Source organism: Penicillium psychrosexuale, assembly GCF_028828465.1.
Source record: "Penicillium psychrosexuale strain IBT 29551 chromosome Unknown utg000002l, whole genome shotgun sequence".
Lineage (NCBI taxonomy): Eukaryota > Fungi > Ascomycota > Eurotiomycetes > Eurotiales > Aspergillaceae > Penicillium > Penicillium psychrosexuale.
The window spans coordinates 7,161,132-7,181,956 of NW_026643187.1; the positions used below are offsets into that span (position 1 = coordinate 7,161,132).

General features: G+C 48.2%; 10 protein-coding genes across 10 annotated transcripts; 7 read left to right on the top strand and 3 right to left on the bottom strand.

Annotated features, from left to right (window-relative positions):
- Window positions 1-992: 992 nt before the first annotated feature.
- On the top strand, window positions 993-2,231 carry N7518_003828 (uncharacterized protein; the record flags this gene model as incomplete). The annotated part of the gene is made up of 1 exon (XM_057184755.1): window positions 993-2,231. The coding sequence occupies one exon, from the start codon at window positions 993-995 to the stop codon at window positions 2,229-2,231; it is 1,239 nt and encodes a 412-aa protein (XP_057046205.1).
- A 712-nt stretch (window positions 2,232-2,943) lies between these two features.
- Window positions 2,944-4,421, bottom strand: N7518_003829 (uncharacterized protein; the record flags this gene model as incomplete). Its single annotated transcript, XM_057184756.1, has 3 exons — window positions 2,944-3,593; window positions 3,653-3,992; window positions 4,047-4,421. 3 exons carry the CDS (start codon window positions 4,419-4,421, stop codon window positions 2,944-2,946), a joined length of 1,365 nt encoding a protein of 454 aa, XP_057046206.1.
- A 309-nt stretch (window positions 4,422-4,730) lies between these two features.
- Window positions 4,731-5,513, top strand: N7518_003830 (YoaK family protein; the record flags this gene model as incomplete). The annotated part of the gene is made up of 1 exon (XM_057184757.1): window positions 4,731-5,513. The coding sequence occupies one exon, from the start codon at window positions 4,731-4,733 to the stop codon at window positions 5,511-5,513; it is 783 nt and encodes a 260-aa protein (XP_057046207.1).
- Window positions 5,514-5,942: 429 nt separating this feature from the next.
- N7518_003831 (uncharacterized protein) lies at window positions 5,943-7,804 on the bottom strand (the record flags this gene model as incomplete). The annotated part of the gene is made up of 6 exons (XM_057184758.1): window positions 5,943-6,727; window positions 6,786-7,163; window positions 7,216-7,298; window positions 7,355-7,468; window positions 7,523-7,593; window positions 7,649-7,804. 6 exons carry the CDS (start codon window positions 7,802-7,804, stop codon window positions 5,943-5,945), a joined length of 1,587 nt encoding a protein of 528 aa, XP_057046208.1.
- A 1,655-nt stretch (window positions 7,805-9,459) lies between these two features.
- N7518_003832 (uncharacterized protein) lies at window positions 9,460-10,720 on the top strand (the record flags this gene model as incomplete). Its single annotated transcript, XM_057184759.1, has 5 exons — window positions 9,460-9,657; window positions 9,726-9,830; window positions 9,884-10,102; window positions 10,156-10,298; window positions 10,357-10,720. The coding sequence occupies 5 exons, from the start codon at window positions 9,460-9,462 to the stop codon at window positions 10,718-10,720; spliced, it is 1,029 nt and encodes a 342-aa protein (XP_057046209.1).
- A 657-nt stretch (window positions 10,721-11,377) lies between these two features.
- On the top strand, window positions 11,378-13,138 carry N7518_003833 (uncharacterized protein; the record flags this gene model as incomplete). Its single annotated transcript, XM_057184760.1, has 8 exons — window positions 11,378-11,628; window positions 11,684-12,030; window positions 12,082-12,225; window positions 12,273-12,487; window positions 12,547-12,744; window positions 12,800-12,827; window positions 12,881-12,996; window positions 13,052-13,138. The coding sequence occupies 8 exons, from the start codon at window positions 11,378-11,380 to the stop codon at window positions 13,136-13,138; spliced, it is 1,386 nt and encodes a 461-aa protein (XP_057046210.1).
- Window positions 13,139-13,689: 551 nt separating this feature from the next.
- Window positions 13,690-15,502, top strand: N7518_003834 (MFS transporter; the record flags this gene model as incomplete). The annotated part of the gene is made up of 5 exons (XM_057184761.1): window positions 13,690-13,924; window positions 14,046-14,317; window positions 14,384-15,133; window positions 15,194-15,307; window positions 15,365-15,502. The coding sequence occupies 5 exons, from the start codon at window positions 13,690-13,692 to the stop codon at window positions 15,500-15,502; spliced, it is 1,509 nt and encodes a 502-aa protein (XP_057046211.1).
- A 630-nt stretch (window positions 15,503-16,132) lies between these two features.
- Window positions 16,133-18,008, top strand: N7518_003835 (putative MFS sugar transporter; the record flags this gene model as incomplete). Its single annotated transcript, XM_057184762.1, has 2 exons — window positions 16,133-16,562; window positions 16,651-18,008. 2 exons carry the CDS (start codon window positions 16,133-16,135, stop codon window positions 18,006-18,008), a joined length of 1,788 nt encoding a protein of 595 aa, XP_057046212.1.
- A 616-nt stretch (window positions 18,009-18,624) lies between these two features.
- Window positions 18,625-19,554, top strand: N7518_003836 (CAZyme family GH131; the record flags this gene model as incomplete). The annotated part of the gene is made up of 4 exons (XM_057184763.1): window positions 18,625-18,733; window positions 18,781-18,917; window positions 18,965-19,129; window positions 19,186-19,554. 4 exons carry the CDS (start codon window positions 18,625-18,627, stop codon window positions 19,552-19,554), a joined length of 780 nt encoding a protein of 259 aa, XP_057046213.1.
- A 192-nt stretch (window positions 19,555-19,746) lies between these two features.
- Window positions 19,747-20,547, bottom strand: N7518_003837 (SDR family oxidoreductase; the record flags this gene model as incomplete). The annotated part of the gene is made up of 1 exon (XM_057184764.1): window positions 19,747-20,547. The coding sequence occupies one exon, from the start codon at window positions 20,545-20,547 to the stop codon at window positions 19,747-19,749; it is 801 nt and encodes a 266-aa protein (XP_057046214.1).
- Window positions 20,548-20,825: the final 278 nt, after the last annotated feature.

Genomic DNA, 20,825 nt, shown 5'->3' on the forward strand with positions numbered 1-20,825 from the left:
AGAAGAGGAACGAATGGTGTATAGTGTGGATATTGATAAAAGTGATGTTCGGGGGACGTGAGTGGGTTGCCGGGCGACACGCTAAGAGTAAGCTGATCGGACTAACCCTAAAGAGATGTTACTCCGCCTTGGCTATTTTCGTTGTAACAAAGAGACGCCGTTCTATTTTTGCCTGTTGAAGGCGCTATCGAGAAAAGAATTCGGATGAATGGACAAAAAAGACCAACAGCCACTGCCCTCAGACCCATTGCCAATGTCAATCATTCCATAAATAACTCTCGATGCCATTCCAACAAGACCTCGGGATCATGATTGGCTTACTAAGTACTCCGTACAAATGTGCACTTCAAGAAACTATCGCTCTCCGCCAACCGTTAACCGCCCGTTGGGAATGTGAATTCTAAAGCAGTTTCAGTCTCACCCATCTGTGACTCACCGGTAGCATCATTAGGATACGAATACGGAGTATGCATGCAGCCTTACAACAAGACACGATACCCTATCATTTATCCCAACGCATGGCCGTCTTTCAGCCACAAATATGCACCTCAAGAGACTATCGCATCTCTACTAACAACTAACCGCCCATTATCACGCAAACAATCAGCTGCCACGATGACCATTCAGCCAGGAAAGTCAATTCTGAAAGAGGGTCGCTCTTACCCATGTCCAAGTATACGCTCAGACCTCATTTTCCCTCCAAAAAACTCGCTGCCCATCACTATCCTTTGGCTGCAACGAGACATTCTGAAACAGGGTTGCTCTTAACCGCTCACCAATGTACTTTGGTCTAGCGGTCACTGAACACTCGTTCTTCTCCAATCACGAACCGCCCATCTTTCGAGTTGACAAAATAATGTGACGTGCCCAATCTAAAAAAAAGGTTGGCTTGGAGCATAAAAAGGCCACCGTTGCCTACTCTGTACACCTCCCAGAAGCACAGCAACACCACTCCCTCCAAAACACCTATCAATTCAGACCCATCTCCTACCATGGCAGATGCCAAAGCAGAAGCACCCGAGACCTCTAGGCGATGGGAATCCATGGCCAAGAACCTTGATCTGCAGAACAAAACAATACACAATATGAGTCTTCCCTCTGGTTCAAAATTCAAATTTGAGCAATTCCTACTCCTACGGGTGCTGTGGAAGGAACACGAGAACATCAAAAGCGTCCTTGTGCCGGGAATGAAAGACTGGATAGAACGGGCTACCGAAATGCTTAGACAGTACAAGTCGTGGTCCACGTACTGTGCCAGTTTTCAGACCCCGGAAGACTCCCCCGAAGGAACATTCGCCATTGCTCGATACTATCAGCGTGAGGCTGCAAAGACGGAAAACAAAGCCGACCCTGGAACCTTCTTCACCCCTATCTCAGCTCGAACTCGTTCAGCAGTGGATGCCGACAAGGATCTTCACAAGGGCCTGCATGGTCTTAGCTTGGGAAGTCCTAAGACTCCCTCAAGACCAGGGCGTGCACCTTTGCCTAGACTACCAGATCTTGACGACGAACTGGCTTCAGATGATGATTCAATCCAACACCTAATCACAAGCACAAGCACAAGCCCAAGCCCCATCACCTTGATTTCTCCAATCCCAGCGGAACTACGAAATCTCCTATATCCGCGAAGTAAAGACGAACAAATCGTTAATACTGCGCTTATAGTATTTCTCAATGCACTCACCATCCACTTCCCATTATCTTTGAAATGGACATTGCACCGGAAAGCATTCGTCGCGCTTTTTGAAAACACGCAATTCGAAGCCAGAACGGACGGATATCTTGACAGTCCTGGCGGAAATCCCAAAGTCATTATCGAGGTCAAAGCTGCCCTAAGATCCTCGAATCTCCTGCCTATTCAAATGCAGGAGAGTGCTCAAATGGTCGCTTGGATCAAAAGCGACACCGAATTAGCCCGGAAAACCAACACCACGTATGCTCCTATCCTGTCTTACTCTATTGCTGATTATAAAGCTAACACAATCAATAGGCGTTTTCATATTTCGCAAGACAGACATCAAGTGTATATTACAGTTGCTCAGTATGATGAGAAGTATCTTGAATACATAGTCGACGGGAAGCTTTCACCAGATCGGTCTTTCTTGACTATGAACCAGTATGGACCGTGGGATACTACAGAGGGGGGTCATATGCGTGTGTTGGGGCCGATTTTGTTAGCAATTGCCTTGCGAGCTGAACAGGAGGGCAAGGAAGAGGAGAGCGAAAATTAGGAGAGCGAAGACGAGGAGAACCAAGCCTCATATGATGTATTGTTTTGTGGACTGCGTTGATTTCAATCATGTCTTTCGTGTTTTTGATCTTTTCGTGATATGTCTTGATTTGTTTTTGTTCAGAATGGTCTATTATGTTTTGGAATTCATGCGCGTCTTTGTCCATAAAGATATCAATTTGTGTATTCAAGAATTGTACCATCGCTATCGTATAGTGTATGATCCAAGTCAGGAATTAATTAACAGTCACGAGTGCTTATCCATGAACTATTACTTAATGCCCAGGTGGCAATCCTGCGTACGGTATAATTCCGAATAAAGCATATCAAACCATATCTATGAGATATTTAAGTCGCCCTTATTCTAGGATTTCAATTCGAATATGACTACAAATAAGTGTTCAGCGAATATTCTAAGGCTCCCTTATTCCTCTTTAGTGCGACTCTGCATAGTGGCACTACCTTATATTGCCCATGGCTTCGAACGCAGTGATAGTGTGTGCGATAGAGAGAGAGATTTCTTTTGGATTCTTCCTGTCGGCATCCAGCACGAAATGTCATATATTGTGAATTTCAAAGCAAATATGAAGCAACCTTCTTATCATCCGCCCGTAACATTATCATTACACTGTCGTGCCATGTATTCAAATATCCCAGATGTCCTTGTGTATCTGTAAATCCTGAATCCCGCTAATAAGCTATGTAAATTGCGATCAGATAGTATCCTTAATGGGATCCTTTTCAGCATCTTCAATCTTTTTCAAAAATTCCTCTGCCGCCTTAGCATCGCCAGGGAATATATTCTCGGCAATCATTCTGCGAGGTGAGCTACCAAGCCATTGGAACAGTGAGAAATCCTGGAATCGATCTGCCCGGAAAATTTCCAAAACCTCCAGCGGTTCATCGTCACTCAGGTTCTCAACGAAGTGTCCCATATTCCGAGGCACGATGCCGACATCACCGGCCATGTAGTTGAACGTTCTGGCGTTTCCTTCTGCGGCAAATATCGTAACTCGCGCACGACCTTTCTTGTAATATGTCCATTCGTCGGCGTTGGGGTGCCAGTGCATCTCGCGTAGTGCGCCCGGTGCAATCTCTAGATGGGCGGCTGCTACTGTTTTGGAAACCGGGAAGTTCGTGGAGTCGGTAATACGGACACGACCGCCGCTGGTTTTAATGGGTTCTTGGGCGAGCATATGATGTGTGAAGTTAATCTTTGACTTCTTGAAGGTGCGTGGTTTCTCCTCGTCAATGCTTCCCGGGTTTGAGCCTTGGAATATGTACTTCTCGGATTTCGGGATGTTGTCAAATTGCTCCGGTGACATCCGGAAGTTCTCTCCTAGAACTGCTTTGGGAGTGTGAGCTAGGGAAATGGGTCAGTATTTGTAAACTATATATTTTGAGACATGGACAGATTCATACCCAACCAATCAGTCAAGATGAAGGTGGACTCTTCGGAGAAGTTGCCATCGTCAAAGATCAACAGGAATTCTGTCCCATTTCCGCCCAGACCCTGGAGCGAATGCGGATGTCCAGCGGGGAAATACCACAGATCTCCTTCCTCCAAGTCGTCCATAAAAGTACCGCCTTCTAAGTCTAGGGCTGTGACTCGTACTTTTCCAGCAAGCACATACGCCCATTCAGCTTCCGTGTGCCAATGCAGTTCGCGGATTACCCCTTGATCCAGACGCATGTTCACACCGGCGAGTTCACGGCTAGTGGGTAGCTCGTGGATAGTTGTTTGTCGCGTCCATCCGCCTTCCTATACGTACACGTCTAGGTTAGTGACGTACGTGACATATTAGAATGACCATACCTCGATGCGAATATGTGAGTCTGCAAAACTCCATCGCATATTAGGCATATTGCCATGGTCGGTACTCGGCGGACGGACGAGATCGGGGTTCTGGCGCTCGCGATCCCGATTCCGCGGTCCCATGACCGTAGTACCATCTCCATTGCGGAACGGCAGTGGATGTCGGTCATCGCCAACAGAGTCAACCTTGTGATCATATGGGTCGCGATGTCCTGGGGAGAAAGGTGGGTTTTTTCCAATAGGCTGTTGACCGAATAATGCTGCGGAATGGCCGGCTGGGACCTGCAGTAGCTTCTGCAGGCTGTGATCAGGTGCAGGGATAGCCCATACAGCCTGAAGATATGCCAGGTTTAACAAGAAGCGTGTAATCTGCATGGTGAGCTTTAGAACGAACTAGTTAAACAGAAGAAGAGAAGAAATTCCCAGGAGGTAAAGTGTAAACTCCGGAAATGTTGTTCTCCGCATCGACGTCACGACATTGCGCATATTCCGATCGCATATCCTGTCTCCAATTGTTTACCCCAACAAATTGGCCGATTCCATTTCAGTGCACTTGGATTCTCCAAATAGGTAGGGATGACGTCTCATTCTTTACGGTGATCAATTTTGAGTTCCTACGCCAAGGGCTCCACAGAAACCGAAAAAACAACTTCTCTCCACTTCAATCCGACGACCATCACACCAATGTCTGAAACAGACGCCCTGTTGGGCAACCACAGACGCTCCAAACCCTCTCTGCTATCCCTGGCGTCTAAATGCTTAGGTAGTGACCTTGATACTGCGCATGGCGACCTAGTCCTTCTATTCTGTTATATTATCACCGGCCTGCTCGACAGCTCAGCGGTACTCATATGGGGCTCCTTTGTGAGCATGCAAACCGGCAACACCGTATATTTCGGCCTAGGCCTTATCGGCGCCAAGGACGATCGCTGGATCAAGTCCGGAGTTTCCATTGCGGCGTTCTGTCTAGGCTCGCTGTGCTTCGCCACCTTCCACCGTGTTTTCCCAGCGAGACGGAGATGGGTGCTCTGTGCCTCGTTCCTCGCTCAAACCGTGTGTGTGTGCATTGCCGCTTTGATCGTTACAATTCATCCGGCATCTCGAGATGCGCCCTTGACGTGGTTGGTCCTCGTCCCGATTGCGCTCATCGCATTCCAGAGTAGTGGACAGGCGGTGACGAGCCGTGTTTTGAACTTTACGGGCTTGACTAGTGTTGTCCTCACTAGTACTTATTGCGATTTGTTTTCACACCCTGATTTCCTCTCGGGGAAGGTGGTCGGTCATACTGAGGAGAACCGCCGGATTGGTGCAATCTTGTGCTTGTTGTTGGGGGTGGTCTTGGGGGGTCTCTGGGCTCATAGCTCTGTGGGAATGATGGGGGCCTTGTGGACCGCAGCCATCCTGAAGTCATTGATTGTTGCTGCGTGGTTGGCCTGGAAGGGAAAGAGCGAGGAGGATACCGAATGAGTTGCAAGGCAGATGGAAGATCGCGGTTTTGCATAGATTGTGGACTCATATTGATGTAGTTAGAATACAAATTGGTTGTTTCGAAATAGAGGATACTGAAATATACTATCTCAGTTTTCTGCAACCGTGTTCAACGACTATGAAATTTGGATTTCCTGTCTACTGTCTTGAAACATCTAACCCTATCAATGGATCTAGAGTAATCCAATCTAGGGGATGTTGTCGCCCTTGATATCTATAATTAAAAACCAATAGGAGACACATGTATGCCTTGAGATATTCTACATAGTCTATGCCATAGAGATATATATATGGAAAGAGTCTATTCCATCTCCCAGCGTCCAAGTCAAAATCCGTATATTCATTTCATGGTCATCATCATCTCGTAATAGCCTAGCCAGGTACATAAAAACAAAACGAATCTCAATGTCAATAGCTCCGCTGGACCGTCACCGCAGGTCCAACATAGTGCCTTCTGCCCTGAAACAGGTACATCAAAAGACTGCCGATGAACACACTAACGAAAATAACCACACTCCAATTAAAGTCTCGCGCCGATGGCAAAGGGCTCGGAGGCCAGAACGACCAAAAGAGTGCGAAAATAACATAGAGCAGCCCAATGATATTTATCGCAAGACCGAAACGACCAAGACTCCAACGTCGAGGAGGTAAGGTCTCGGGACAAGCAATCTTCCGGTAAATCACGCAACTTATGGATACCGCATATGTGTACATCAGTGCAGCAACGTTGAGAGAGATGATCGCGTTAAATGCAACTTCCGAGCCTATGTTGATTACCGACAATAAGACGCTGATCATGCATGAGAGTGCGATCGCTCGCACTGGGATTCGCCGATGCGGGTCAACTCGAGAGAGCCAGTCTGCGAAGGGGAGACCGCGATCTCGTGCGAATGCATATGTCTGACGTGCAGTTGATGCATTGAATAGGATGTTACTGAAGATAACTGGTATTAAGATTATTGATGTAAGGCCGTTGATGCCGGAGATTGAGAGGAATTGGTGGAACACGTAGAGGAAGGGGAAGCCGGTGCTGTCGTTGATCGCATCGGGTACTGAGGGGATAGCAAGAAGAAATCCAACGATGACTATCAGTGCTAGTATTCCGTTGCCGAAGTATCCCCATACGATTGCGATTGGTACGTATCGACCCGCGTCTTTAACTTCTTCTGACATGTGTGCGGTGGCATCGGAGCCTATAAATGTGTCCATGTTAGCCTTGTACCGCGAAAGAATGATACGGTTTGTACACACTCAGAGAGCCGTAGATGGCTGTAATCTGACCGATCATCAAGCTGATCCCCATACTAGACCAGTTGCCACCATTGTGGAACGATGTGAACACGGTTTTGGCCGAGTTTTGAGGAGCCATGGTGAACAACACAACCACAATGATGACCCAGCATAACAGATGTAGCACGAGAAGGATGTTCTGAATTCGTGGCATCCAGCTTGCCGCGTAGACGTTGAAAAAGTAAATGACAGCTATCATGGCGAATACAAACAAGGTTCCATGCCAATTTTGGGGCACGTAGCTCGGATCACGGAGGGTTATGAGACCTTGGATGATAGTACCGGTTAGAAATGAGCCGGATGCTGCTCCTGCCTGCCAGGCTAGTACGGACATCCATCCTTAATCACACGCATTAGCGATCGTCAAAGATGAATAGACGAGCGATCTCACCAGTGGTGTAACTCAGAAACTTCTGGTAACGAGGCGAGGAAAACTCTGATACCCAATGATATTGGCCTCCCGATGTGGGTGCCCTGTTTGAGAAAGGATATGTGAGAAATCTCTGAAAATGAGGCACATAATAACTCACATCGAAGCCATCTCGGCTAGCGAAATAATGATAAATCCAAACCCAACGAATGTCCAAATGTAAGACCAGAATACGCCAGCCAGTCCACCATTTTCGAGACCTTGCGTGTTTGAGCTAAAGATGAGGCAATTAGCAGCTGATAAGATGACCCAAGAGACTGCCGCTCACATGAGTATAAACTCCCAGGTAGCTTGAAGGACGGCTGAAAAGCTCAACGCTGCAAGGGGTCGAAAGTTGCGCTTCAAACATGTCAGTACACAGTGTCCTGATTGTGTCGCAGAGAAAAAAAAAGACCTTCAATTCCTGGATCTTCCCCATACGCGTCATATCATCCTGATCCTGTGGACTGCCCTCCATCTCCGGTAAATCTTTCGTGGGATGTTCTTCCATCGTGTGAACTCTGTCAAAAGAAGAGACTCGATTGTGTGATTGTGGGCTTTGCGGTGGCATTTTGACAAATTGGACAAGTCCGAACCCACGTTGACATATCAATGTTTTTGAGTTACAGAAGAGCCAACTCCAAGGTTAGATATTAGTCAACGACAGAAACGAACAGTTCAGGGTTGGAGGTACGAAAATACGAGACACTTGGCTTTGCCAACCGAGGGCAATCTCGGCTGTTCCGCTGCAGGCATCCCCAGGAGTGATACAACGAGTCGACTTTGAAGCCGAAGTTCTCCATCCCCACCATTGTTACATACCCCTCGATGGACGATGAAATCTACCGATAATAATGCACACCAGGCCACATGGCAAGGCCTTCAGGAACAGCCGGACCGGAATCGGCATAACCTTTTGTGAACGTTGGCACTGCGTTGAAGTGCCACAGCGCGTTTCGACGCATATCTGGTCGGGTAGGACCATTTTTCGCTCGAGTGGACTAGTTCATCATCCCTGTCAATGACTGTACTGGGTTTTCTGCAGTTGATTGCCCGCATACTCCGTACTCTCGCCAAGAATAAGATGAATCGACTCCAACCCCATTCCCCGGATACCGGCATAAATCGTTGTCTGGACGGAATTCGGTAACGAAGCTATCAGAACGCCACTCGCTGGTTTGTTCAGCTGCCAGCCTTAATTTAATGCTCCGTTCCGGCTTCCATCTGTATCTTCCCGCGTTGATGCAGGAAGGGTTGAATTCCGGGCTAGGTTGTACAAAAAAATGGGATTTGGAAGTCGTTCCGAGCTTGGTTGGCCATGTCAGACGCTGCCACTAGGCATATATCTGGGCAATACCAAACAAAGGCGCCTCAAATAAATGACATGTCGCAAAGACCAAAATCGAGAACTGCGAGAGTCCCACTGCGGCATGTCTTTATTTTTAGCGTCCTGCGCGCAGGCTACGTCTACCCCTGTCCGTTGCGATTGCAATTACGGCAAACGAGAGTGAGCTACACATGTACTCCGTATTGCGTTGCAAATATTTCTAGTATGAGTTACTCCATTATCTTAATTTGTTGTATTCGGCACGATATAAATGTAACAGTGAAATTAAACACTCCGAGTGACCATACCCCACCGGTGGCCGGATACATGCTTGATCACCAACTCGAAGTTCATAGAACCTTTTGCATTTACATATTCGACTGGATACTCAAACAGTATTAGGCCTGAGAATAACCTTAATCATGTGCCTGTGGGAATATTAAGCGCCCGGATGATCTGCAAAATGGCATGTTAAATACATCGGCCCCATTCACTGCGTGCGTCCATATCTAAAAATTACCCCCGATATATGGTTCCACCAATAGGCACAATTAGTTTGAATCTGTTGGAATACTCGGTAGCGTCTGTTGACCACCAGGGATTATGATATCTCCCAGAAAGGAAACCACGTATTCCCCAAATCTCGAATCAAGCTAATAATACGCAACTTGAAACCAACAGTACAGTCACAGCGCATGTCCCGGTGGATCAGCCAATGCACCAAGGTCAAATCTCAGTTCTGATACAGGCTGGAGTGGATGGAGATCTGCGATTCGTTATTAGTATGCCCTGCATCACAGTGTAAATCTCCTGAGTCAGCCAGTCAGCTTGGATCAAGCTGAATATATCCTCCATCGAGTCCCTAGGAACAGATCAGGACATGTTTCTTTCTTTTGGCCATGGCAACTCCCTCCCCAGTGCCACCTGGCTTGACACCTCCGCTGACAGCGGATACGGAAATAAACCATAATGGAGTTATTACAGTCATAGCGTCCTTTTCGCTATTTCTGGTCCTTGGATCTCTAGGCATTCGTGTGTATTCTGCATACAGTAGAAGAGTCCGTCAGTTGGATGATTTGACTTTCGCAGCGACTGTGGTAAGTCTTTCCGTCTCAACTAATGCGGACCCTTTTAGAAGACCGACGTTGATTGATCCCGAATCTAGATTCTTGCCTTGGCACAGGTATCTGTGGTCTTTGTGGAGATATATTTTGGCTGGGGAAAGTCAAAGTCGCTCATCGCTGATCAAGACTGGAACTTGATCGAGAAGGTAGGTGTCCGTGACCAGGATTCTGTATCATTTTTGACACAATGTCCTTTTAGGTTGGATACAGTGCAGATATCCTCTACATCGCAATCTTATCCTCATCAAAAGCGTCAACAGCGCTGTTTTACCGGACCATCACTCTACGTAGCTCGCTCTGGATGAGCTATGCTCTTCTCTCGGTTACTCTACTCTGTGCCCCTGTTACTATAGTTTTGCTGGCAGTCCGCTGTGATCGACATCCATGGCATGATATCAATAACCAATGTTCCGCTTTGGTAGGTCACATTACCTGTTAGAACTATATCTCTACTAACTCCTAGCTGTCTAGTTCCCTCGCTGGCAAGCCGTCACAGCATTGGATATTATTTTTGAAATTGTGCTGTTACTATATCCCATCCGGGCAATCGTGCGACTGCATACGACAATCAACAACAAAGTCGTTGTAATTCTGGTGCTTAGTTGTCGAGTATTGTATGTTTAAGCTCTCACTCTACCAGTTTATACATACTAACAATGGGCATACTTGCAGCCTTATCCCTATCAGCGCCATCCACCTCCACTACATTCGTCATCAAGTCAATTCATCAGATCCCACACTCGAAGGAACCTTCGCGACCGTTGTTGCAGAGCTCCACGCAGCACTCAGTGTTCTTGTCCTCACAGCACCATTAATGAAACCATTTATCGCAGCCTACGTCGACGAGAATGGACTAGCCTATACCGACGACGCGTCTAAGTCACGAACCAACCAAAAGCTCACACCTAACTCCGACCGATCCAACTCAACATATCCTTCGTCGCGGATGAGTAATTCTCCAGCGAAAAATCGCATCACGAAGAGGATTGACATATCGGTGGATCACGAAGATGTGGAGCTTTTGGAGAGACGATGACGCCCTCAACGGGAGGCCCGGGTTACTATACAGTTAATGGATTCACCTGACAGGACACAGTCACATCACATTATGCTCAATGTCTGCCGGCTAAGTTGGTCTAAATAAATATGGGATTCAGGCTGTAACAGTCATGAATTTAGCGCGTAGAGTGAGATCAGCACTCATTTCAACATGGGGTAACAACCAGATATATCCACTTTAGGTTGACGAGTCTAATTCGGATATAATCGGACAATACCCCATGTGGAACTTGATAAGGCCAACGTTCCAGACATACATATCCTGGTGATAGCAGAAGCGAATCATGGTCTCATTAACATGAGATTATACCACTAAATCGATCAGTAAGGGTATAATCTCCATATCGGGACATTAGGTGGCGGAATCAAGCTAAACCAAGCGTTTGCGTGGATCAATTGCGGTAGATTCGGCGTTTTCTGGTGCACGCCATTGTTCTGGCCACTCAGTCCATCTATAGATCTTTATCTCACCCCGCGAACAAGTTCATCCAAGGTTATGACATCATCGATCTACAGTCCCCAAACTTATCATTCTGTTTTATCACATCCAGGCACTGGACTTTTATCTTTTCTCCTGATCGCTGACAGTGATCGCGATCACTAAAAGCTTTGAACAGCGACCCCAGCCGGTGCGATGGCAGATTATCGCCATTATCCCCTCGCAAATGACGTCGACAACAGGAGTTATTCAACAGAGAAAGAAGAGGAGAACCGATCGGGAGATGTGATCTCTCACCTCGCAGACCCATTCGGGGATGAACATGATGCCGAAATTAAGTATCGGACGTTACAATGGTGGCAATGTGGCATGATCATGATCGCGGAAACCGTCTCCCTCGGTATTCTGTCTCTTCCATCGGCTGTCGCAGTCCTAGGCCTTGTGCCGTAGGTTTCTACTACCTCTGATTTACAGAATAGGAATCCGCTGACTGCTTTCTAGTGCAATCATTCTTATTGTCGGACTCGGTGTAGTCGCAACGTACACTGGATATGTCATCGGCCAATTCAAACTCAGATACCCGCAAGTACATAGTATGGGAGATGCTGGGGAGGTGATGTTCCATCCTCTTGGTCTAGCTCGCTTTGGTAGGGAGTTCTTGGGAACGGCGCAGCTGCTTTTTCTCATATTTGTCATGGGCAGTCATATCTTGACTTTCAGTGTTATGTTGGATACAGTAACAGACCATGGGACTTGCTCGATTGTATTTGGGATCGTTGGCTTAGTTGTCTCCTTCGTCTTTTCCTTGCCTCGAACTCTTCGCAAGGTTTCGTGGTTCTCGTTTGCTTGTATGTATATCGAAACTTTTTCCAGAACCAGCTCTGATCTAACTCTCACAGCCTTCGCAAGCATTATTGCCGCTCTCCTGATTACTATGATCGCTATTGCTATCCAGCGCCCCGGTGATGACAAAGTAGACGCGACTACAACTGTCAGTCTTTCAAAGGCGTTCCTTGCAGTGACGAATATTGTATTTGCTTATGGTGAGTACTAACCAGCTACCCTGACCTTGAAACTAATTTTTATCTAGCTGGGCACGTGGCTTTCTTCGGCTTTATTTCAGAGATGGAGACTCCAACGGACTATCCTAAGACCCTCTACATGCTCCAAATAACCGATACGAGTATGTATGTGATAGCTGCTGTTGTTATATATATCTACGGTGGGAGGGATGTGCAGTCACCCGCCCTGAGCTCGACAAAGCCTATAACAGCAAAGATTGCATATGGAATTGCCATTCCTACGGTGCGAGTCCCCAGCACATGTTTCTACTTTGAATGAAGCATCCTAATTTGATATTGTAGATTGTCATAGCCGGTGTCATCAATGGGCATGTCGCATCGAAATACGTTTACGTCCGTCTTTTCCGAAACACAAATCACATGAAGCAGCGCACATTCCTCTCGGTCGGGTCCTGGGTTGCGATCAGTCTTGTGTTATGGGTGATAGCCTGGATTATTTCTGAGGCAATTCCTGTGTTCAATACTTTGCTGAGTCTGATCGTAAGTCACCGGGAATTGCAAGTGAGACAGCTGCTGACACAGATTCATTTATTAGACTTCCCTTTTTGCTAGCTGGTTTACCTGTGAGTGATATCCGGTACGCACAAACTGTTCATAGTGCTGACCTAGATGAAAGATGGCCTGAGTGGTATATTCTGGCTGTTCCTGAATCGAGGCCAGTATGGGGCGTCCTGGAAAAAGATGGTTCTAACTGTTGTCAACCTGGTGGTTATCGGGATTGGTGCTTGCTTGGTATGTCAAATTTCACAATGCTTAGACATTTTTCAGACTGCTAATATTCATGAAGTGTGGCATGGGCCTTTGGGTTTCCGGTAAGGCAATGCACGATGATTCCAGTGGTGCCAGCTTTTCATGTACTGCCAGAAGTGGATGAACCCTGATGTCCCGATGTTCATGAATGTGTATGCAATTATTTTACGGGTATAATTCGGCTTTCTTCTAGTGAAATTAAATCATTAATATCAACATCAGTGTTGTACTCGTCCTGCATGTTATTTACATTTTAACCAGGTGTTGCTCGAGTGCCGAATGCTATATATTCACCCCCACACATCCATTTTCCGAGTAAGAAGGACTACCGCAACCTTGAACCGCCTGAATATGTACTCAGCTTGTTGAACTTCCATTTGAAAATACGTAACGATGTCGTTACCTACCTACATCATGCATGACTCAGCCTAGCGTCGATGGATGGATGGGTGCCATGACGTTTTGCAAGATCAAAAATCATCTGTTGTTTTAGAATGTAAGAAAAGAAACCCAGATGCTTCGAATGATCGATTTCTACAGAACAGGTGTGCTTGCATATATGAACGGGCTCATAGTGAGCTTCTACCCAGTGCTCACCCTTGTTGCTAATATCAGCAACGAACCACTGCCCTCAATTATCATTCTCCGTTGAATACGCGAGTCAGATTGTTTGTGATGCCCAGCAAAGAAACCCAAACTTTACTGTCCTCGCACAGCAATCAATCAGAGCATGATTCAACTAGCTTGCAGACCGTGTTCGACGATGGTGACACATACGACGTGGCCGATCGGTTGGAAAGCAACGGGGGCTCTTCAAAAATCAAGCCCGAGAGATCTCCAAGTGAGAAAGACAACATGATAGTGGATTGGAACGGCCCGAATGATCCAGCATGTCGTCCGATTCCCCTCCGTATGCAAGGTTCCTCTAATACGATTATAGGAGAAGCCCAAGAACTTCCCCGCATGGTGGAAGTGGGCTATCACGATGGTGCTAGGAATGATGACACTCTGCGTTACTTTCGGCTCTTCAGTCTTCACCACAGCAACGAGACAGACAGCGACAAAGTTCGGCGTTTCCATGGAAGTCACATTGTTGGCTGTCAGTTTGTTCGTTCTGGGCTTCGCCTTTGGCCCTATCATCTTTGGCCCGCTTTCTGAACTGTACGGCCGGAAGCTACCGTTGTTTCTGGGCATGTTCGGCTTCGCAATATTCCAGATCCCCGTATCTGTAGCCGAGAACTTGCAAACTATCTTCATATGTCGCTTTCTGGGCGGAACTTTTGCCAGTGCACCTCTTGCCATTGTGAGTTTATTTTCATGTTTCCAACCTATGCATTAACTCTCTCTGATTGTACTTCTTCCTCCTTAGGTAAATGGTATATTGGCCGATATGTTCGAGCCCGTGGAGCGAGGGATTGCAATGGCCGTCTTCGCTGCGGCAGCCTTCATCGGCCCGGTAGCTGGGCCAATCGTCGGCGGATTCATAACAATGTCGTACCTGGGCTGGCGTTGGACAGAGTACATTACAGCTATCTGGGCATTTGCCATCTCCGGTATCGGGATCCTGGTAGTCCCTGAGACGTTCGAGCAAACGTTACTCACACAGCGTGCTAAGCGACTTCGCACCAAAACCAAGAACTGGGCTCTTCATGCGACGGCAGAAGAAAAGGTAGTCAGTTATCAAGATATTGCAGTACGATATCTCCTGCGCCCGTTCCAGATGCTTGTGCAGGAACCCATTCTTCTGCTTATTACCTTGTACATGGGTTTCATATATGGCTTTCTGTATACATGTTTCGTGGCCTACCCGGTCTCCTTCCAAGAACAGCGTGGGTGGAATGATGGCGTTGGAGCGTTGCCGTTCGTTGCTTTCATTTGTGGTGTCTTTTGCGGTTGTTTGATTATCATTGCGTTCTCATTGACGCGTTATAGAACGTTCATACTTCGCAATGGCCGAGTTCAGCCAGAGGAGCGGTTGATTCCTATGATTATTGGAGGTATTTTGTTGCCCGTGGGGATGTTTTGGTTTGGCTGGACGTCAGATCCTCACATAATTTGGGTTCCACAGGTTATATCTGGGGCCTTCTTGGGGTCGGGGGTAATATTGATCTTCCTGCAGGTATTATTATCCCTATTGGAAGATGAAGGACATTTTACAAATACTTACGATAATCGCCAGGGGCTGAACTATATCGTCGATGTGTATCCGCTGTATACAAACTCTGCAATGGCAGCAAACTCCTTCTTTCGTTCATGGCTGGGGGCTGGATTTCCGATGTTCGCACCACCATTGGTATGTCATGTCCCTCTATTAGCGGCGCAATTCGGCTAACCCCAATGCAACATGTAGTTTCATTACTTGGGCGTCGACTGGGCGATGACTTTGCTAGGTTGTCTGACCGTCGCGTTGTTCCCTGTGCCCATTGTGTTTTTCATATATGGGCCGAAAATACGCTCATGGAGTAGGTTTACCACGAAGGAAGAATGAGGGTAGAGCTGTGAGATATGCAGGGCCGATCGAGCGGAGTTTCATCGGATAGAGGTCTTATATCGTGATATCTGTGACTGGTCAATATAGATGTTGATATAGACTGACATAATATTATCAAGTGAACATTCGCAACATCTTAGTATTCGCAGCTCTAGACCGGAGGAGTTATCAGTCCCTTTGTCGTTATTATGCAATTTGTATGACCAAAGTTATCGAGCCGTAACTCCGAACATCCGTCTCGGCTAGAAGTTGCAACAAAAACGACAAATATGTATGACAAGCACTTCGTGTTATCGCGGCCCGAGGCATAAATAGTCGCTTAAATCTCCATCGGCAATGTCCGATGTGGAGAAAACTGTTCGCATACGAAGGAGCGACCTTGATGCTACACGGTCGAGCCAATCCGGTAGTGGAAACCTTACCCCAGCTTTTCGCCAGCGCCGCAGAGTTTCAGCTAAGCTCAATGGCGCAACCCATGCAGCTTGAATCGTCCATCACCATATCCCGTGAGGGGGAACCTGGGGAAACCAGGACTTTTAGCTAATATTATCCTCCCGCTTCATGGCTCTCGAGCATTTCTACTCCACTCTTCTCGAAGACTTGGTCTTCGGTTCCACACTCTCGCCAATGGGGAGCTGCGCTTCATCGATCCGGTCTGCGCCGCCCCACGTACTGCTCGGTTCCACCAATATCACGATCGTCCGGTGGGCGGCGTTCGCCGCCCAGTACTCAGATGAGTGTATATATGATCTTTATATCCAACCTCGTATCGATTTGGCGGGGAAATCGGTGTGGCTTGACCTCCAAACCCTAGATCTTCAATTCGTCTCTATCCAATACCAATATTGCACCATGGCGCCATATTTTGGCCTCCGTGGCCCTTCGCTGAATAGGGCTATCATGTGGTTGGTCGTGTGTCCGGCCTTTGTGACTTATGGATACAACCAAGGTGTGATGGGAGGTCTATTGACCCTGGAATCCTTTGCCGAGACCTTTCCGCAGATGAACACTCTCACTGCAACCGCCGCACAAGAGAAGTATAACTCGACTATTCAAGGTAAGCTTCATCACTATACCCGGGGCGCAGATCAGTCCCAGGCCCTCGGCACACCACTTGGCCCGTTTCTCATGCTGTATACTTGCAGGCACGGTAGTCGCACTATATACCGTCGGTGGAATTTTTGGTTCATTATCATGCATTCAATTCGGTGACAGGCTCGGCCGCCGGAAGGTCATCCTGTTCACCTCCTTCATTTCGATAATTGGCGCTGTCTTGATGGCAACGTCTTTTTCACTTGCACAATTTATCGTTGCACGACTCGTCCTTGGATATGGAACTGGCGGTTACGTGGCTACAGTACCCGTCTGGCAGTCTGAGATCTCAAAGCCCAACAAGCGTGGTGCTCACGTAGTAACCGACGGTATTTTCATCGGTGCCGGTATCGCCTTCTCTCTCTGGGTCGACTTCGGCTTCTACTTCGTTAAGACCAACTCGGTTTCCTGGCGATTCCCCTTGGTCTTCCAGGTCCTGCTATCACTAATGGTCATGAGCTTTGTGATGCTCTTCCCCGAATCGCCCCGATGGCTGATCAAAAGAGGTCGCAGCGAGGAGGCGCGCGAGATTCTGGCGGCGCTGGACGACGTCGACCCTCATTCGGAACAGATCACTCTCGATATTCGCGATATTGAGACTTCCTTAGCCATTTCCGGAACGGGTTCGTGGAAGGATATGCTGAAGATGGGGGAGCAGCGACTCTTCCATCGCACCGTTCTCGCCTGTATGGGTCAAATGTTCCAGCAGATGTGCGGAATCAATCTGATCACTTTCTACGCCACGACCATATTCGAACAATATCTCAAGCTCTCTCCCATCCAGTCACGTGTCCTGGCTGCATCCATGTGCCTAACACAGCCGCTGGGCGGCCTGCTGGCCTATTTCACCATCGACCGTCTCGGTCGCCGCGTGCTGATGCTGTGGAGTGCTGTCGGGATGTCAATCTCGATGGCCATCCTGGCTGGCACCACTTCCGTCCAAGACAACACCGGCAGCTTGGTCTGCGCCGTGGTGTTCCTTTTCGTCTTCGAATTCATCTTCACAGTCGGATACTCCGGCTTGACCTTCCTGTACGCCACAGAGGTCGCTCCCCTCCAGTGCCGAGCATCTATCAGCGCCGTCTCCGCGGCCGCCGTCTGGACTTTCAACTTCCTCCTAGCTGAGGTCACGCCCGTCGGCTTCGCTACCATCGACTACCAGTACTATATTATCTTCGCTGTGCTGAACGCCGCCATCGTGCCGACTGTCTATTTCTTCTTCCCGGAGACTAGCGGCCGCAGCCTCGAGGAAATCGATGAGATCTTCTTGCAGTCGCGTAGTATATTCGATCCGCCTCGCATTGCTCGTTCGCTTCCCCGAATGCACGTTGCCGATTCTCATGGGTTGGATCTCGATGCCAAGGATGTTGGAAGCGGCGATGAGGCCACGGGCGAGAAGCCCAAAGTGTAAACTATTCACGAATATATGAAATGAGGGTGCTGCTTGTTTAGCGGGATATGTAAATAGAATTCCCGACCGTGTCCCTTGCGACCGGTCATTATAGACTTATTAAACGATGCATTATTTTGGTTGATTCTTTTTGTATTTCATTTATAGTGAAACAATCGGTAGATTGACATATCGATCCGATGATGCGACCGGGGTGTTTCGCTCATACTTGGCGCCGTTTCAGGCTATGCTGCAGAGTTTCGTCATGTAAACACAAGAATCCTTATTTCCGTGACTTATTTGGAGAGACGCCGTGTCGATCACATGCAAGATATCAATTGCGCCAATATGGGATATGAATAATGTGAAGAAAAGGAAGAGAAATTACCAGGTTATAGGGCGTTTGAAAGTGGCTAAAGTGACATCCAAAGGAATCTCACTAGATCTGCATTGGTGATTCAAACAAGCCCGGTTTCATGATCTCCGTGGTCTCCGTGTTATATCCGGCGGGTCTTGTCTGGGGATGCGGGTATATAACAGCGTTTGGAAGGGAATCATGCTTGCGTGGAAACAATACGGTCGCGATCGTACCTCAAATCCGCCAAGTGTAACGCAAAATCACGACAATCCGACAAAAATGCGTTTTCTTGCATGGCTCGTCTCCCTCCCTGCAATGGCCGAAGCGGGCGAAGTCCTGTGGAGCGGGTTATTTAACGCGTCGGCGACGGTTACCGACTTCGACGAATGTGAGTGAGTTTCGCGAGTTGCTGTCGATTGGCACTGACACACAAAGGGTCATGGTCTAATCAAGTTGGCGCTTGGCAGTGGTATATTCACGGGACGGCATCCACGGACCAGTATCTGGGTCTCTCGCCTGATCACAAGAACCCGGCCGATACCAGTGATGAACAGGGCATCCGGATCACAATCGTAGGTTATTTATCTAGTCTGAAGGACGAGAAGCTGATAGCAGTCAGGATGGCACGTCGTTCTGGAATGGACAAACCATGGAACGATCCGAGATCATCCCCCAGACAAAGGCGGATCTTGGGAGCGGGCATGTGTTCTACCATTTCTCGCTGAAGACAGAGGACACGAATGCACCAAATGCGAGCTTCGAGCATCAGATCGCGTTCTTCGAGGTATCACTCCCAGTTCCACGGTATAGAAGAAACCAACAGCTGACGATTTTCTGAAGAGTCATTTCACTGAGCTCAAATACGGCACCCTGAGCGGCGCTTCAGGCGAAGACAACGCGCTTCGTTGGTACGTCGGTGGGGTGTCGCACTGGGAAACCGACCTGAAAGCAGGGCAGTGGTACAACTTCGCGTACGATATCGATTTTGACGCGAAGACTGTGGGGCTGTGGGCGTCAGATGGGTCCGATGACCTCACGCAGGTTGTGTCGGCGGTCAGCGCGTCGACTTCAACGAATTCCGCGGATTGGCACGTCGGCGAATTGAGGCTCGATAATGGGGGCTTGGATGCAGCTGTGGAGGATTGGTTTTGGTCTGGCATCTTTGTCGAGGAGGCTCCGATCACGTCTAGTATTGCAGGACCTGCGTGAGACGTGACTTCAACGGTGTTTGATCGTATTGCAATCAAGACAAACTGCTTGCAAACATGCCAAACCTGTCAAACAGCTTTGGATTTATGAGGTCATACGTCGGACAGGACACCGCTTTTGACATAAATAACTCTGGAATTGATCTCATGAACTATCGTCGTTTGAATTCGTTTAAAAGTACAAAAAAGGTATTTACCGCACAGTGTATCCACCGTCAATGCGCAGATCGTTGCCCGTCATGTAGCTGCTGGCATCGCTAGCCAAGTAAGCATAAGCAGCCTTCAGCTCCTTCGCATCACCATTGCGACCCATGGGGATCATAGAGAGCCAAAGGTTCTGAATATCCTGGGGGACGAAATCAGACAATCCGGTGTCAATGTAACCAGGCGAGATGCTGTTGACGCGGGCAAAGTCGCGCCATTCATTGGCCAGCGACCGGGCAAGGTGAATCTCGGCGGCCTTGGCAACGTTATATGAGGTCTGTTCCTGGGGGTAGTTGACAATGTGGCCCGACATGGAGGCAGTAAGGATCAAGCTGCCAGTTCCGCGCTCCTTGAAGTGTGCGCCCACAGCCTTAGCGCAGTGGAAGGCGCCGTTCAAATCGGTGTTGATGACCTTGTTCCAGTCCTCCACTGATCCGTCCAGGATGCCGCTGTCGGCTGTACGCCCGGCGTTCGCAATGAAGGAGTCGATCTTGCCGAAATCTTTGATCACCTCTTTCACAAGGCCTTCCACGCTCTCCCAGTTGCCCACGTCGCACTGGTACAGCTTAACCTTGACGCCGTAATCTGCTGCGAGTTGCTGGGCGTTCTTCTCGCCGCCCTCTCGGCGGGAGGAGTATGTGATAGCGAGGTCGGCACCCAGCTCGGCGCAGCCGCGGGCGGCTTCAATGCCCATGCCTCGAGCTCCGGAGGCTCCCGTTACAACGACGACCTTGCCCTTGAGGCTAAGGAGGTCAAGGATGTGGTTGGCTTTGGGGACAGGGATAGGCATGTTGGTAGGTATAGGGTTTCGGTTTGGAGGTTGAGAGATATATGCTCTGATAGAAGGTTTAGGTTTTGGAGGATATAAATGAGAAGAGCTTTTTAGTTGGTTTCACTTCCTTTCTACGGATATAAGCTGGGCTTATATATGTCTACATCCCTCTAATGACTTCATGGCTCTCGCTCTGACATGAGAGAGCCCTACCTGGGCAGCCGAGCAGGTACCTCCTGTGCCCGGCTTCATCAGATTGTGGCTTACTTTTTCCAACTTGGCATATCCAATAATAT